At 42.8% G+C, this 13,531-nt stretch overlaps 1 protein-coding gene across 2 annotated transcripts in view; it reads right to left on the bottom strand.

Moving 5' to 3' along the window:
* PGGT1B (protein geranylgeranyltransferase type I subunit beta) overlaps window positions 1-13,531 on the bottom strand; it is a 47,020-nt gene that overhangs the window by 11,845 nt on the left and 21,644 nt on the right. For both annotated transcript variants that reach the window (XM_032335389.1, XM_032335390.1), the window contains one exon: window positions 8,114-8,159. In XM_032335389.1, the coding sequence (XP_032191280.1) occupies window positions 8,114-8,159 (46 nt within the window). The remainder of the gene's footprint in view (window positions 1-8,113; window positions 8,160-13,531) is intronic.

Consider the following 13,531-nt stretch of genomic DNA (forward strand, 5'->3'; position numbering starts at 1 on the left):
CTTAAAGACCGTACAGTGCTCATGAACTAAGGTTCCATCTGCCTGAGATAAGACCAGTTTTTACAAATGACAGAGACAAGCTAGAGGCTTGTAAGATAAGATACTACTCAGCTTAAAAAACTTAAGGAAAGCAAGGGATGAGGGAGAGATGGTGTTGGGGCAGGGGGAGAAGAGCCTGTCAGGAAAGAGACACGTGAGGAGAAACCATTTCCTGTGGCAGACTGAATAATGGCCTGCAAAGGTTCAGATGTCCATGTCCTAATACCTGGAATACGTCAATGTTCCCTCCTAGAGCAGAAGGGACTTTGCATGAATGTGATTACAGATTTTGAGATGGGGGAGATTTTCTTAGATTATCTGGCTGGCCCCTAAATGCAACCACAAGTGTCCTTAAAAAGGGGGTAGAAGGGGATTACAGAAAGAGGCAGCGATGTGAGTATGAAGTAGAGACTGGGGTGACTTGGCAACACATCAGGAATGTCGGCAGCCACCAGAAGTTGGCAGAGGCAAAGGAACAGACTCTTCCTTGGAGCCTCTAGAAGGAATCAGCCCTGTGAAGTGCAGTTCAGACTTCTGTCTTCCAGAACTGGAAGAGAATAGACTTGCGCTGTTTTATACCCTAAGTCCACAGCAAAATGCTACAATAGCAGCAGGAAACCAATACACTCACAAAAGTGATTCCTTTCCTCAGTAACTGAAAAGTCTGTATCTGTCCACAAAGGAACAAGAAATAACAATGTTCACTGGCACTATTTGGTCAAGTCTAAACAATATGAAAATACTTATTCCAATTTATCATGACTTTGCCTACTGATAAATTTCTGCTACGGAAATAGATGGTTTATAATACGCTTCATCCTACAACTTCCCTTTTACTGTGAAAGTCCTCATGCATTCTCTGGCAGAAGACAAGTGAGCATTCCCTCTAGGAAACTCAAGGCAGCCATCACATTGAAAAGGTCAATGTCAGTAAGAACTACTTAAACTTCAGAATTTTCCCAGTGACTAGGAGACTAGGAAGTTCTACATCAGCCATAAGTTAATAAAAACAGAAAAATAAAACATACTTATAACCTTCTAGAATAATTTCTATTAAACAACTACCAATCTTACTTCCTCTTGAGTGACCCATCAATTTCAATTTCTATTTCATGACAACCTGGCCAGGACTTTAGGTATTATTATATCATTAAATATAAAATCTCCAACAGATAATATGTACTCACTAACTACCAAAGAGTAAGGGTGCCTGGCTAGCTCAGTTGGAAGAGTATACAACTCTTGATCTCAGGGTTGTGAGTTCAAGCCCCACGTTGGGTGTGGAGATTACTTAAATAAATCAAACGTAAACAACAACAACAACAACAACAAAAACCTACCAAAAGGTAAAAAGAGGCATTTAATTGTTACTCTCCAAATTACTTGTTAGGATTCTTTAAAGCACACTGGCACAATTCAAAGTAAAAATACTCTCTACTTTGCCCAAATCACCAGCTTTGCACAATGATAACTTTCGAAGTAAGACTGAGGTCTGAATAGCTAAGAATACTTACTGCAAAGTCTATGCTTTAAGCTAAAATTCATTTACCAACATTTATCCCTAAGAGGTTCTCATTTCACACAGAATTCTTAAAAACCAACTCGAAAAACCTGGGCTAAGAGTATGAACTTAGGAGAGTGTTAGACACAGATACAAAGAGCAAGAAAAGATAGGTAACAACTTAATAAGTCAATTAAGAAATATAAAGAAGTGGGCACAGGAACTCATATTCTATTTAGCACCAAAAGGGGCTAAATAAGGCTATGTCAGTGATTCCTACAAGCTTCAAAAAATTTCAAGAATATTACATAATTACAGGGTCACCCAGGTGGCTCAGTCTGTTGAATGTCTGACTAGGCTTAGGTTAGGATCTCAGGATGAGGAAGTCAAGCCCCACCTTAGGCTTTCTTGCTCAGGGGGAGTCTGCTTGTCCCTCTCCCTCTGTTCATCCCCCCACTTGCACAAGCTCTCTCTCAAGTAAACAAAATCCTTTTCTTTTTAAAACAAAATTCTCTTAAAAATTTTATTAACATTTAACAATGATAAACCAGTCAGCATTTTCCACAGTCCTCATGAAGTTCTTGCCTTAAAGATAAAATTTACTTCAAATGTCTTCATGTAAACCAATCATACATGAATAAACTTTTATAATGAGCTTCTCAAACACATCTTTTTAATATTGGTTTTTTTTCTTGGCAGTACTATGATAGTATTAAGATTTGTTTTTATTTTAATTCAGGGGCGCCTGGGTGGCTCAGTGGGTTAAAGCCTCTGCCTTCGGCTCAGGTCATGATCCCAGGATCCTGGGATAGAGCCCCGCATTGGGCTCTCTGCTCCACGAGGGGCCTGCTTCCTCCCCTCTCTCTCTGCCTGCCTCTCTGCCTACTTGTGATCTGTCTGTCAAATAAATAAATAAAATTAAAAAAAAAAATTTGTTTTTAATTCAAATGAATTGTTTTCAAGATTAATTGTTAATAGCAAATCTTGATTTTTATTACTCTGCTAAGGCAAGACAGAAACATGATACTTTAAAATTACTTTCCATTCTCTATGAACCTATTTTATAGTTAAAAAATTATTTGGTACTAAGTGTTTTTTATGCTCAAATTCTAAAAGTAATCTTTAATTTCAACTGAACTGGGTACCCCAAGATTTAACAAAATTTTTTAACGATATTTACATAATATAATTTTAATCACTCAGTTCTTCCTCATCGCTGAAATACATGCTTTTCTTTATTCTTGGGTCAAATAAATAAAAAAAAGAGTATCACATCATTACGTTAAAGTACAATACAAAACCGCTTTTCCTAAGTTTCTGAATTCATCAAGAGAAGGTTAAGTTGTGTTCATTATGCCTTGGTTGGAGAAGGTATGAAAAGAACCTTCTGTCCTGAAGGCTCTTCCAGCAAGGCACACTAAGACATATACCAGCAAGAGAAAGACTGCCCTGCTGAGTCTGTCACCTGAGGTCAGATGCTCCAGTCATACGGATCTTTCCTGTGTGCAGAATACCACAGCCAAGGACACCACACATAGACAGAAGAAACCCTCAAGGCTGGTTCTCTCGAACAACAGACGTCACTGCTCCCGGGGCAGTGGGGGGGCTGGGGGCAGGGCGAAGGAGGTGTTCCTGCCTCTAATCATGGATTCTAGGACTTACTTACATTTTAACAGTGTTTAACAGGTGTAAGCTAACTTACTGCTCCCATAAGGATTTAAGGCCCAATTTTAAGCACTGTCTTTATTTGCATGTACCAAATTATATGAAGGAGTCCATATGCTCTGAAATATGTAACGTAAGAAGGTTACAATCATATAGCTAGAGATGAAGTAGAAACTAAAAATAGGTATACAAATAAAATTATACCACTTCATACTTAAACACCCCATGGAAAGGTAAAGTGAGGAAAATTCAAGGAGCCAAATGCTTACATGAAATTAGGGCAAAGAGCTGAGTATTTCTCTTCTGGATTAAGTAGTAGAGACAGTTTTGAAGAACCATGGAATCAAGTTTATTTATCTGAACTATTACTTTTATATCATGAATCCTGAGAGGAGACAACAGCTTTAATCCTAGCAAAGCAAATCCAAACACACGACCACTTTACCGTACAACTGTGCTAACGCTTAAGAGTCTCACTAGGCTAAGAAGGAATCCTCACATCTGATGATCACGGCCTAGAAGGGTATTGTGTGCCTGTCTGGTGTGCAGGACAAACGGGCTGTCTCAGCTAAGCAGTCGTGGGAGAACAGCCTGCAGCAGAAGGACGCAACCCACCCAGCCTCCCAAGCTTTGGGATGCCGAGTGCGAGAGAGGAGAGCCACTAAGGCAAACGGAGTGCCGTGAAGATGGTATGAACCAAGTTTGCTGGAATACAGAAAAGGGAGGCATTGCTCCAGGCCAGGGGATGAGAGATGATGAAGTGCTTCAGAGAGAATGGAATCAGCCAAAGGCAGATTGGCAAAACTCAGAAGGTGAGAAAAAGGGAAAAGAGGAGAAGCAAGTGGAAGGGGATGATTTCAGGCAAGGGAAGAACGTCAGCCACGTCCCAAGGTGAGAAGGCACATGAGAACATTCGGGGAACACATGTTCCCTGCAGCCTGGGATGCACAGAAGGGTGGCTCACGTGTGCGACTACAAAGCGAGGCTGGAAGCAGACACGGAGAACTAAATGAGGGATGCAAACGTAGGCAGAAAGGCCCTGCTGAGCATGCACAGGGCTTCCAGTGGGCTACACCACATACCCGATGATAGATGAGCCTACTGGGGAAGTCCCAACTCTGAGAAAAATGGCAACGGTTACTGTGGTGGTTTGCTACCGTGTCCACCCGGCTCGGCCAGAAGTGCTTCCCTATGGGGTCTGCAGTCCAAGTCTGGGTGGGATCCGTGGAAAGAGAGAGAAGCAGCAGACACTATCCTGGCTGTGGTTCAAGGAGCCAAGAGACAAAGACAGACAGAGGTGCCAGGAGACTGCACCTTGCCCTGATTCTCCCACATACTTGGAATGCAAGTCTGCTTTACTTCTTGCCAACACCCACAGTCAGATGCCGGAGCAACAGCCCCCGCCAAACTCCTCTACCACAACCCTGCTCTGGCCGCTGGTTGTCCCTGACCTTCCAGATTCTCCTGCCAGGTCTTGCTGTCCACCCGGGCCAGGGCCGCAGAATGGCTTGTCAGTGACTTCCCCTCCACCAACTTCCCCTTTCGGCCCTTCTTTCTCTAGACTCCTCCACAGTCATGTACAATCTTATTCCCAGGATAAATCCAGGTTCTTTACTATTCATGGGGGTTTCGCGTCCCTGGTGGAATCTGAGTCACACAAAGATGTGACTCCCATTCACACTCCCAGAGGGCTGGTGCGAGGACTAAATGAGACTAACTGGTAGCTGGCACAGAGCAACTGCTTCATTGTAAATTCCAGTCCTTTCAGTCTGTAGATCAAGGATTATAAACAGGTGACCTACGGGAGAACACTGGCATAACTGCAAGCAGGCAAACAAAACAACAAAACAAAACAGACGCGAGATCAAACACCCCGAGTTCGGGACTTCTGGCTTCTATGAACTGAAAAACTAGTAGATCTGGAAGTAGTTGTTCCACATTCCTGAGGGGCAAATGCAGGCACCAGAGAAAGGAACGAAAAAACCATGGCTTTAAAAATGCAGCTTTTGACACTGAAGAACTACAGAAGGGCATGTACCTCGCCGGCAGGTGGGGAGGGCGCTCTGCAGCTCCAAAGCAAAAGGACAGATTCCGAAAAGCGTTCTGGTGCTACCCGCACAGAGGGGACCAATAAAACCACCATATTTCATCCCAGCGCATACCGCATGTTCTAGGTGAGGGGAACACAACAGTGACTGAAACAGGCAAAGATCTCTGTCCTCTTGCGCACACAGATAATACACACACGATAAAACAGAATATAGAGAAAAACAAGGGCAGAGGGGGATGGGCAACAGAGTGTGTGTGGGCGGTTTGCAATCTCAAAAATGACAATTAAAAGCAATCACTGGAGCCAGGACCTGAGGGATATGAAACAGAGCTGAGTGTAAACTAGAGGTGAGGGCGGAGGGTTCTGCGTACAAAGAACCACAAGTCCAGGAAGAGCCTTGAGATTCAGAAGAGGAACCACCTTCAAGGCAAGAAGAAAGGTGGGTCCAGGTAAGTGAGTGGGAAGAAGACACCAGCGTGGTGAAGGAGCCACAAACAGCGAGTGAGGAAGCGGGCCAGAAGAACCTGACACTTCCAGAAAGCAGGGGAGAGGCTAAGAGCTTCCCGGGCTTCAGGAAACACAAGCTGAGGAGTGACAATGGGCTTGAAATCTCTCAATCACCAGGGACTTTACAAAAGAAACTCCATAAGCTGCTGGGGCTTATACAGAAAGCTTAAGAAAAGCCACTCGTGGAGAAGGGCAAAGAGTGTATTTGGCTTGTTTCTCTGAAAAGACTAACAAGACAAAGAAGAAGAAGGAAGACGACAAAGGCTTGCAGGGGCAAGCCAACCTGCAGGCTGACTTCTGAGGAGGAGGTCTTGCTGGCCAGTGCTGAGAGGAGAAGGCGGGGAAGGAAGGCACACCAAGGGCCTCCAGAGCAGGCTCCCAGGCCTATCAAACCTCACAGCACCCAGAGAACATGACACCTGACCTGCATGTGCACAATGGTGTCCTGTGAGGGGGCTCCAGACAGGCAAGGTGGAGGGAGCGGTACCTGGGTGTTCCTGGAGCCCATTTGCAGGACGCCAGCCCACTGTGGCACCCTGAGTAGGACGCCCTCCTCTGGAGCTGTGGGTCTCAAGCCCACCAAACAAATCAAAGAGAAAAGGAAGACAGACAGAAGGTTTTGGCACCAACCACAGTCCACAGCTGCTGATCTCAATGGGTGTAATCCTACTCAAGTCGTACAGACTTAAAATCACTACTACTAGTATGACTCAGCGAGACACGTTTTCCTGACAGGATCTGTCAGCGAGAATCATGTTTGAGCAGCCCTCTGCTTCATGTCCCAGCAAATGCAATCCCCATTTCCTGGGACCCACGGCATCTATTCCACAGGTCTCCAATACTGGTGACATTTGTCCTCGGCCAGAGTGCGCGTTAATACCCTCTCCAATACTGAGCACAAGACCCTGGCTTCTCGGAAATTCACAGACGCCAGATTTCCTCTCTGCGCACCTACAAGTACATATCCTCCTCACCAAGTGCTGAGGACCAGTGACAGAACTGCTACTACAGCTTGCCCCAAGCCCAGTCTCATCCGCATGTAGGCACACATGGGAATTGTGGTGTCCTGATTATAGCACAGCTTCAGAGGAAACATCAAGACTGTCTTCTACATGGCCCTTCGCAATAAGCACTCTGCAAATATCGACACTGAAGGAGGGAGTGAAGATGTGTGAGAGGGAGAAGACCAGATAGGACAAGGTCTCAGGGAAGTACAAAGATATGGGTCAGGTAGTGTATGTTAAAAATATCGTTTTATACACGTTTTATAGTTTCCAAACCACATTCCCCCTTATCTCAGAATCCTAGCAACAATTTTAAAATTAAAGGAAGGTCCAATTATTTCTCATCTGTCAATGAGGAAACCCTCAGGGAGAATAAGCAAGGGGCCAGGTCCCAAGCAGGTTATCAGCGCTGAGACCTGTTCTTTCTGAGATCTGTTCTTGCCACTTACATGCTGCCAGAGGGAGGGACACAAAAGGCGAGCACAAAGAGATGGCCATAATAAAGAGGAAAGTTAAGGTGTTCACTCAGGGTGCCTCCTTGATCTAGGTTCTTTCCTTTTAAAGAAAGGAACACAGATGGGGAGCATGGCTGGCTCAGTCAGTAGAGCATGCAAGTGCGGACTGTGAGTTCAAACCCTATGCTAGTTGTAGAGATTACCTAAAAATAAAATCTTAAAAAAAAAAGGAAAGAAAGAAATGAAAAAAAAATTGAATAGGAGCATGCAAAAAATAAAATAAAATAAAAAGGAGCATGCAGCTTACTCCTACATGGACATACTCAATTTGAAAAACCTCAGGCCACTGATGTACTGAGAGACTAAGTATATCATCTCTCTATTCTAGTTCCACCCCAAGTGGGGAAAAGGGTGAAAGGAGAAATTGCTTTAATTTATGTACGGAACATTTTGCTATATAGCAAAATGTTTTACAGCAATGACTAAGGATTATTATATTAAGAAAAGTAAACAAAACATTTTTGTTTCTTCACAAATTCATTGATTCACACTTAAAATTCTGCATCTAGCTTTTCGGTGTTATGCCAAAAAAGAAAACTTGCTGTCTTCTAGTGCTATTTTAAGAAATCACCCTAGGACATTATCATGCAGCTGACAGTCAAATACATAACCTGAAAATACTAGAAAAGTATAAATATCCTAGTCTGAACATTCTCAGACCGATTACTGACCTAGAAGACGTTCCAAGTGGCATAAACTGTCAAAAGAGAGAAGTAGGAAAGAACAACCATGGGCTGAGGCAAACTTCTAGGGTCCTCGATGTCGTAGACACCATTATGATATTTAAAGGAACAAAAGAAACTACACGTTCATTTACTTTAAGATGTCTTACCATGAGATTCAAGTCCAGCTCCCTGTGCCAGCCCATTGTCATAGGACTGAAAAAGAAAAACATTGTTCATTTTAATACGGAAATGATAATAAGTAAGTCCTCACTATGCTAATATTTGGTCTCTGGATTGATTTTGGTTTCTCCCTCATATCTCCTAAAATATTCAGTTTCCCACAAAGGAATAGTTGTAGGCATTTTCAAGTACCTGGTCTTGGCTTATTCATCAAGTCAAAGCACTAAATGCATACAGTAAGCACATTCTGAGACAGACTGTTCAAAGATGGCATCTAGATATTCGATCTCTACCCAATAAAAACCCCAACCTTAATTCTTTTCCTCCTTGCCAGACTATACAATTTAAGGAAAATGTAAAGATGCTATACTAATAAATTATAAACATGGAACAGGTCTATTTTGAGGCTTGTGGGTAGCAGAAGATAATAGCACCTGCCTTAATGTGGATCTCCCCACATATCCTACAAAATAAAAACAGAAGAACAATACAACTATATAAAACTGAAACCTCAGCAAAGCTGGAAGACATGTACGAGTTTTAAATTACCTGTCTACAGAGTAAGAAACCTCCAACCCCAACAAGCTGCCTCTCCCACTCCTGACACCCCTTTGCAGAGAGCAAGGGAAGTCTGTGGAAAATGAGGAGGAAGCCAATGGTAGGCATGAGATGGATGTAAAGTTCCCACCGGAGGGAGAAGGTCCACCCTAAGAGCGAAACGCCGGCAGTCTTTGTGCAGTTCAGATGCGCACAAATTCAGGTAGCATTCCTTAGCCGAACACCACAATATGGTTCTAGTTCCGCAAGTACGCCATATTAACTATGAGCAATTGCACAGAGTACCAACCTGAGGCGAGCCCTCAGTTCACAGATCACCACGGAAACGGCAGGTGCATGTCACCATCAGTAACCAGTCCCGTCTTCTTCAGAGTCTTAGTAACTGGTCACTGCACACATCGTTCACTCAGTTCATGCACAGCCAGCAACCTTATGGCTGTGCTGTCTCCTCCTTTGTCTTAGTAATAAACCCATAGGAAAAGGCAGAACTGAAAGAAGACTGGCCACCAAATCAAGAAACGAGAAGCAGCAGCGCTAGAAGTGAAACTGAGCTCAAACACAGAGTTACAGAAAAAAATGGCTGTTCCTGGGAAGGCCCCTAGAGCCGCCGTCGGAAGAACTCCGTGAAAGCAGGCACCTGCACGAGTGAGGACCGCAACTGTGATGCAAAGGGTGAAGACGCTGCCAAAGAACTTCACGGGAAAGGAATCCTTAGAGATGTTTCACAACGATGAAAACACAAAGGAGAAAGTGTTGGCAGCTGCTATAAACTTAGCAAGGAGTCTGATCATTTACCCAGACAGAAAAGATGCTCCCTCCCTGTCCTAAGTTACGTAAGGAAACAAGGCAAACACTGCCCAAACTACTTCATAGATACATATACATATACACACACATATATATACATATATATATATGTACTTTTTTTTTTTAACAAAGAAAACACTTTTAACTCTCAATATTTTTAATGTTTTAATAGTACAACATGCTAAAGACCGGTGGTACAGCTTCACACTTCTCTGTACACAAACTTACGACTCCCAGAGTGTGATGTGATGGCAAAAAGCAGCACAGGCCCCAGTGCACTGGTGATCTCCCCAGTGACTCAGATCCTGGGCTGCATGTCAGCCGGCAGGGTCATGGTCCCTGTCACCAGCCAGCCCCACCATGCCAAGCAAGCGCAGCCGTGACTGCATGAGCTCTGGAACAACAGAGCGCAGACTGCAGGGAAGGGACTTCAGAGGGTGCGCTGGTCAGACTGCGTGACTTTGATGAATCAAGTCCACAGAGAAGACAGACGGGCCCTCCAAAGATCAGATAATAAAGGACACCAAAGGAGCAACACTTAGAGACATGAGAAACAAAAGAACCTCTCTCCTACCAGAAAATCATGAAACACACAGTTTCCCCAACATGAAAAAAAAAAAAATCAAACCCCACACAAACTCTAAATTTAAAACATCATGCTTTGTTGACTGGAAAGAGTATACTCGTAAACAGAAATTTTTCTAAGATAAAAAAGAACATCCACAAAATGACTAAACAAAGAGACAAATTTATACTATATAAAGTAACTCTGAAACGAAAACACAGCAAATGGAATGAAAACATCTTGGTGTATGAAAATCTGCCCTTGCCTCCCCAAAATGGCCATAAAGCACTGTAATACATTAGCCCAGACTCGGCTGCATGTTATCAAGCAAGCACCTGGGAATATGAAAAGGAAACTAAAAGTTAAAAACACAAAGGACAAACAGTATGAAGAAATAAATGGAGTTCAATGACTTCAGGAAAGAAATGGAAGAAAATAAGGAAGAAGAAGACAAAGGAATAACAGTCTCAAAAGAAAAAACAGTAAGGGACACTTACGACAAGGCAGAAAACAGCCAAGAGACTAAAACTAAGATATAGCAGTAAAAAGGATCAGAGAGAAAGTGACTAAAATCAAAGACAAGCAGAGAAGAAAGAGTACACACAGAACTGGAGTCCCTACAGGAAAAAGCAAACTAATGGACTGGAGCTTGGAGTTAGCAAACTGGGCTGTAGGCTACAGGTGCCTCTGCCTGGTCCTGTATCATCCTGGAGTAAAGACAATGGCCAAGCTCACTCTTAAGAAAAGAAATACAAATTAAAATGAAATACACTGAAAGATCATTCTTCACCCACGAGACTGGTAAAAATTAAAAAGGATGATGACACACTGTTTTGGTGAGGTGGTGTGGAAACAGGCACTCTCCTGCACTGGTGGGAACAGAAACTGGTCCACCCTTTTTGGAGAGAAAATGGTTAACATCTAGTAAAATTACATATGCATTCACCTTTTGGTCCAGCAAGTACACTACTAGGAATTCACTCTGAAGATCTCCACAAACACATAAATGCATATGCAGATGGTTATTAACTTCAACATTGTCCGTCTATGGAAAATACATGTTCCGTGTACAGGGTAGTTCAAAAAACTAGGTATATGCACACAATGGAGTACTATGAAACAAAGCATCTACGGTGTGCTACCTGGTGAGGAAGAAGGGAAGAGAAACAAAAAATGGACATACTTGCTCATCAAGAACAAATACAGGAAGGACAAAGAAAATACTAAAGAGACTGGTTCCCTACAGAGTGAACAGAACAAGGTGGCAAATACGGGAGTGAGGAAGGGGGCAAGAGAGAAGGGACAGGAGGTGCGGAGTAACCCATCTTGGAATATCCTTTTCTGTGTAGTTCTGACTTTCAGAACCAACTCAGTATTTTACATATTAAGTACATTTTTAAAAATCAACAACATTGGGGCACCTGGGTGGCTCACTGGGGTTAAGCCTCTGCCTTCGGCTCAGGTCATGATCCCAGGGTCCTGGGATGGAGCCCCGCATCCAGCTCTCTGCTCAGCATCCAGCTCTCTGCTCAGCAGGGAGCCTGCTTCCTCCTCTCTCTCTGCCTGCCTCTCTGCCTGCTTGTGATCTCTGTCTGTCAAGTAAAACAAAAAACAAACAACAAAAATTGGGAGAAAACCCCAAAATGGAGCCCAAACATAGACAAACTTAGCTGTATTTTAAATAAAAAAACATAACCATACTAAAGTGGGGGGGAATAAAAGAAGTAACTCAAGTTTTTTCTTTTTTTTTTTAAGAGTTAAGTAATCCTTTTAAGTAATCTCTACACCCAACGCGGGGCTTGAACACACAGCCAAGAGTCAAGAAGGGCAGGCTCTACCCACTGAGCCAGCCAGGAGCCCATTAAAGTATTTCTTAAATATGGTATTTTGACAATATATCATATTGACAATATATCAGGTTTATATGTATATAAACCAATATATATATATTGGCTCTTTTTGTTTTGAACCTGGTATCTGATATATCTATATATCAGGTTTATATAGATATATCAGATACCAGGTTCAAAACAAAAAGAGCCAATGTCTCCTGGATAATGGGAACCAGACTGACTGCTCACTGTCCGAGAAGGGAGTTATAGAAAGAAAGGAGGAAGATAAAAAAGAACTGTGGTGCTGGACTGAAATTTGAGCTATCAATAGGACTCATATGTTTTTTAACATACATATAGATAAGGAAATAGATAGAGGGGAGAAGTTGCATATCGGGGGGTTTTGTGCATAGACACAGGCATACGTACATTTCCTCACTCGGCCTGCTGAGAGAGAGAGACTAGGAGCCATGGTATCCCAACACACATGAGCACAGCTATCGTGCCCAAATCCTCATTTCTACACACCATCCTCCAGTAGGAACCAGGTCTCCTTGCCAAAATGACTGAATCCAGGACTACAGCTAGGGAAGTACAAGATCAACCTGGAAAATCTTGAGCCAGAAAGCAAATTGCTTCTCAAAGAATGAACGGGGTGAGACAAAAAAAGGCACAAGCATCTCCTTGAAGGGGCTTGCATTGGCTGAATGTGGGACAACATGGCTATCAGAATAAGTAATGACAGTAACAGGTAACAGCCCACTGGATAAAATAAGAATCTAGAGTTCTAAGTGATGGAGACAAATGTAAAGAGAAAGCTTTCTCTAAAAGTGGAACTTCAACTGAAAATTACAGAAGGAATGACAGAGCTGGAAGACCATCAACTGCAGACCACCACCAGTGGATAAAAGTATGATTCAGGGCAGGTTATTTAACAGTCTCCAAATTCGTCGCCAGAGGATACTGAGAAATGACAGCTGAGAAATGCTCACTTTGGAGAGAAAGACATGGCATACACTGCCTTAACTGGTGATCCAAAGTCACCATCTCTGGTAGCGGGGCAAATCGACAGGCTTCATTTCCAAATACCACACACTGAGAAGAACCCAGCTGTCACCACTGCAGCAGTCACACCAATACACACATCATCCATCCCTCTACTGAGCAGAAACCTCCTTTCCCTCTGAAGCTCCTCAAAGGGCCTGTTCTGTCTGCTCCACTGGCCCTCCAAAATTTGGGCTCTTGCAGATCCTACAAGAACTGAGCCCATAATCACACGTTCAGTTAAAAAAATGTCACTCTTCTAAGAACTTAATTTTCATTTTGAAATACTAACTAGTAAAAGTTGAGTTAACAGCCTCAAATAGTCTCATCTGTAAAACTACAACTTCAGATTTGGGAAGTAATAAACTTGGGAAGTAACATTTCTATGTCTCGGTTTCATGGAAGAGATGAAAAAGTAGAGCAAGGATAATTCCGGGCTGAGACTAACTACTGCCAATGAAAAGATTAAGTTGTATGGTGAAAGAACAGCACTTCTATTTGATACTTGCCTTAAAATAAACCTTAGGTTAAAAACACAAAAGCACACATACAAGTATTAAAAAAAAGATCCCAAAAATCTATTGTTAGCCCAGTCAATC

This window comes from Mustela erminea, chromosome 3 (genome assembly GCF_009829155.1).
Source record: "Mustela erminea isolate mMusErm1 chromosome 3, mMusErm1.Pri, whole genome shotgun sequence".
In the NCBI taxonomy this organism is placed as follows: domain Eukaryota; kingdom Metazoa; phylum Chordata; class Mammalia; order Carnivora; family Mustelidae; genus Mustela; species Mustela erminea.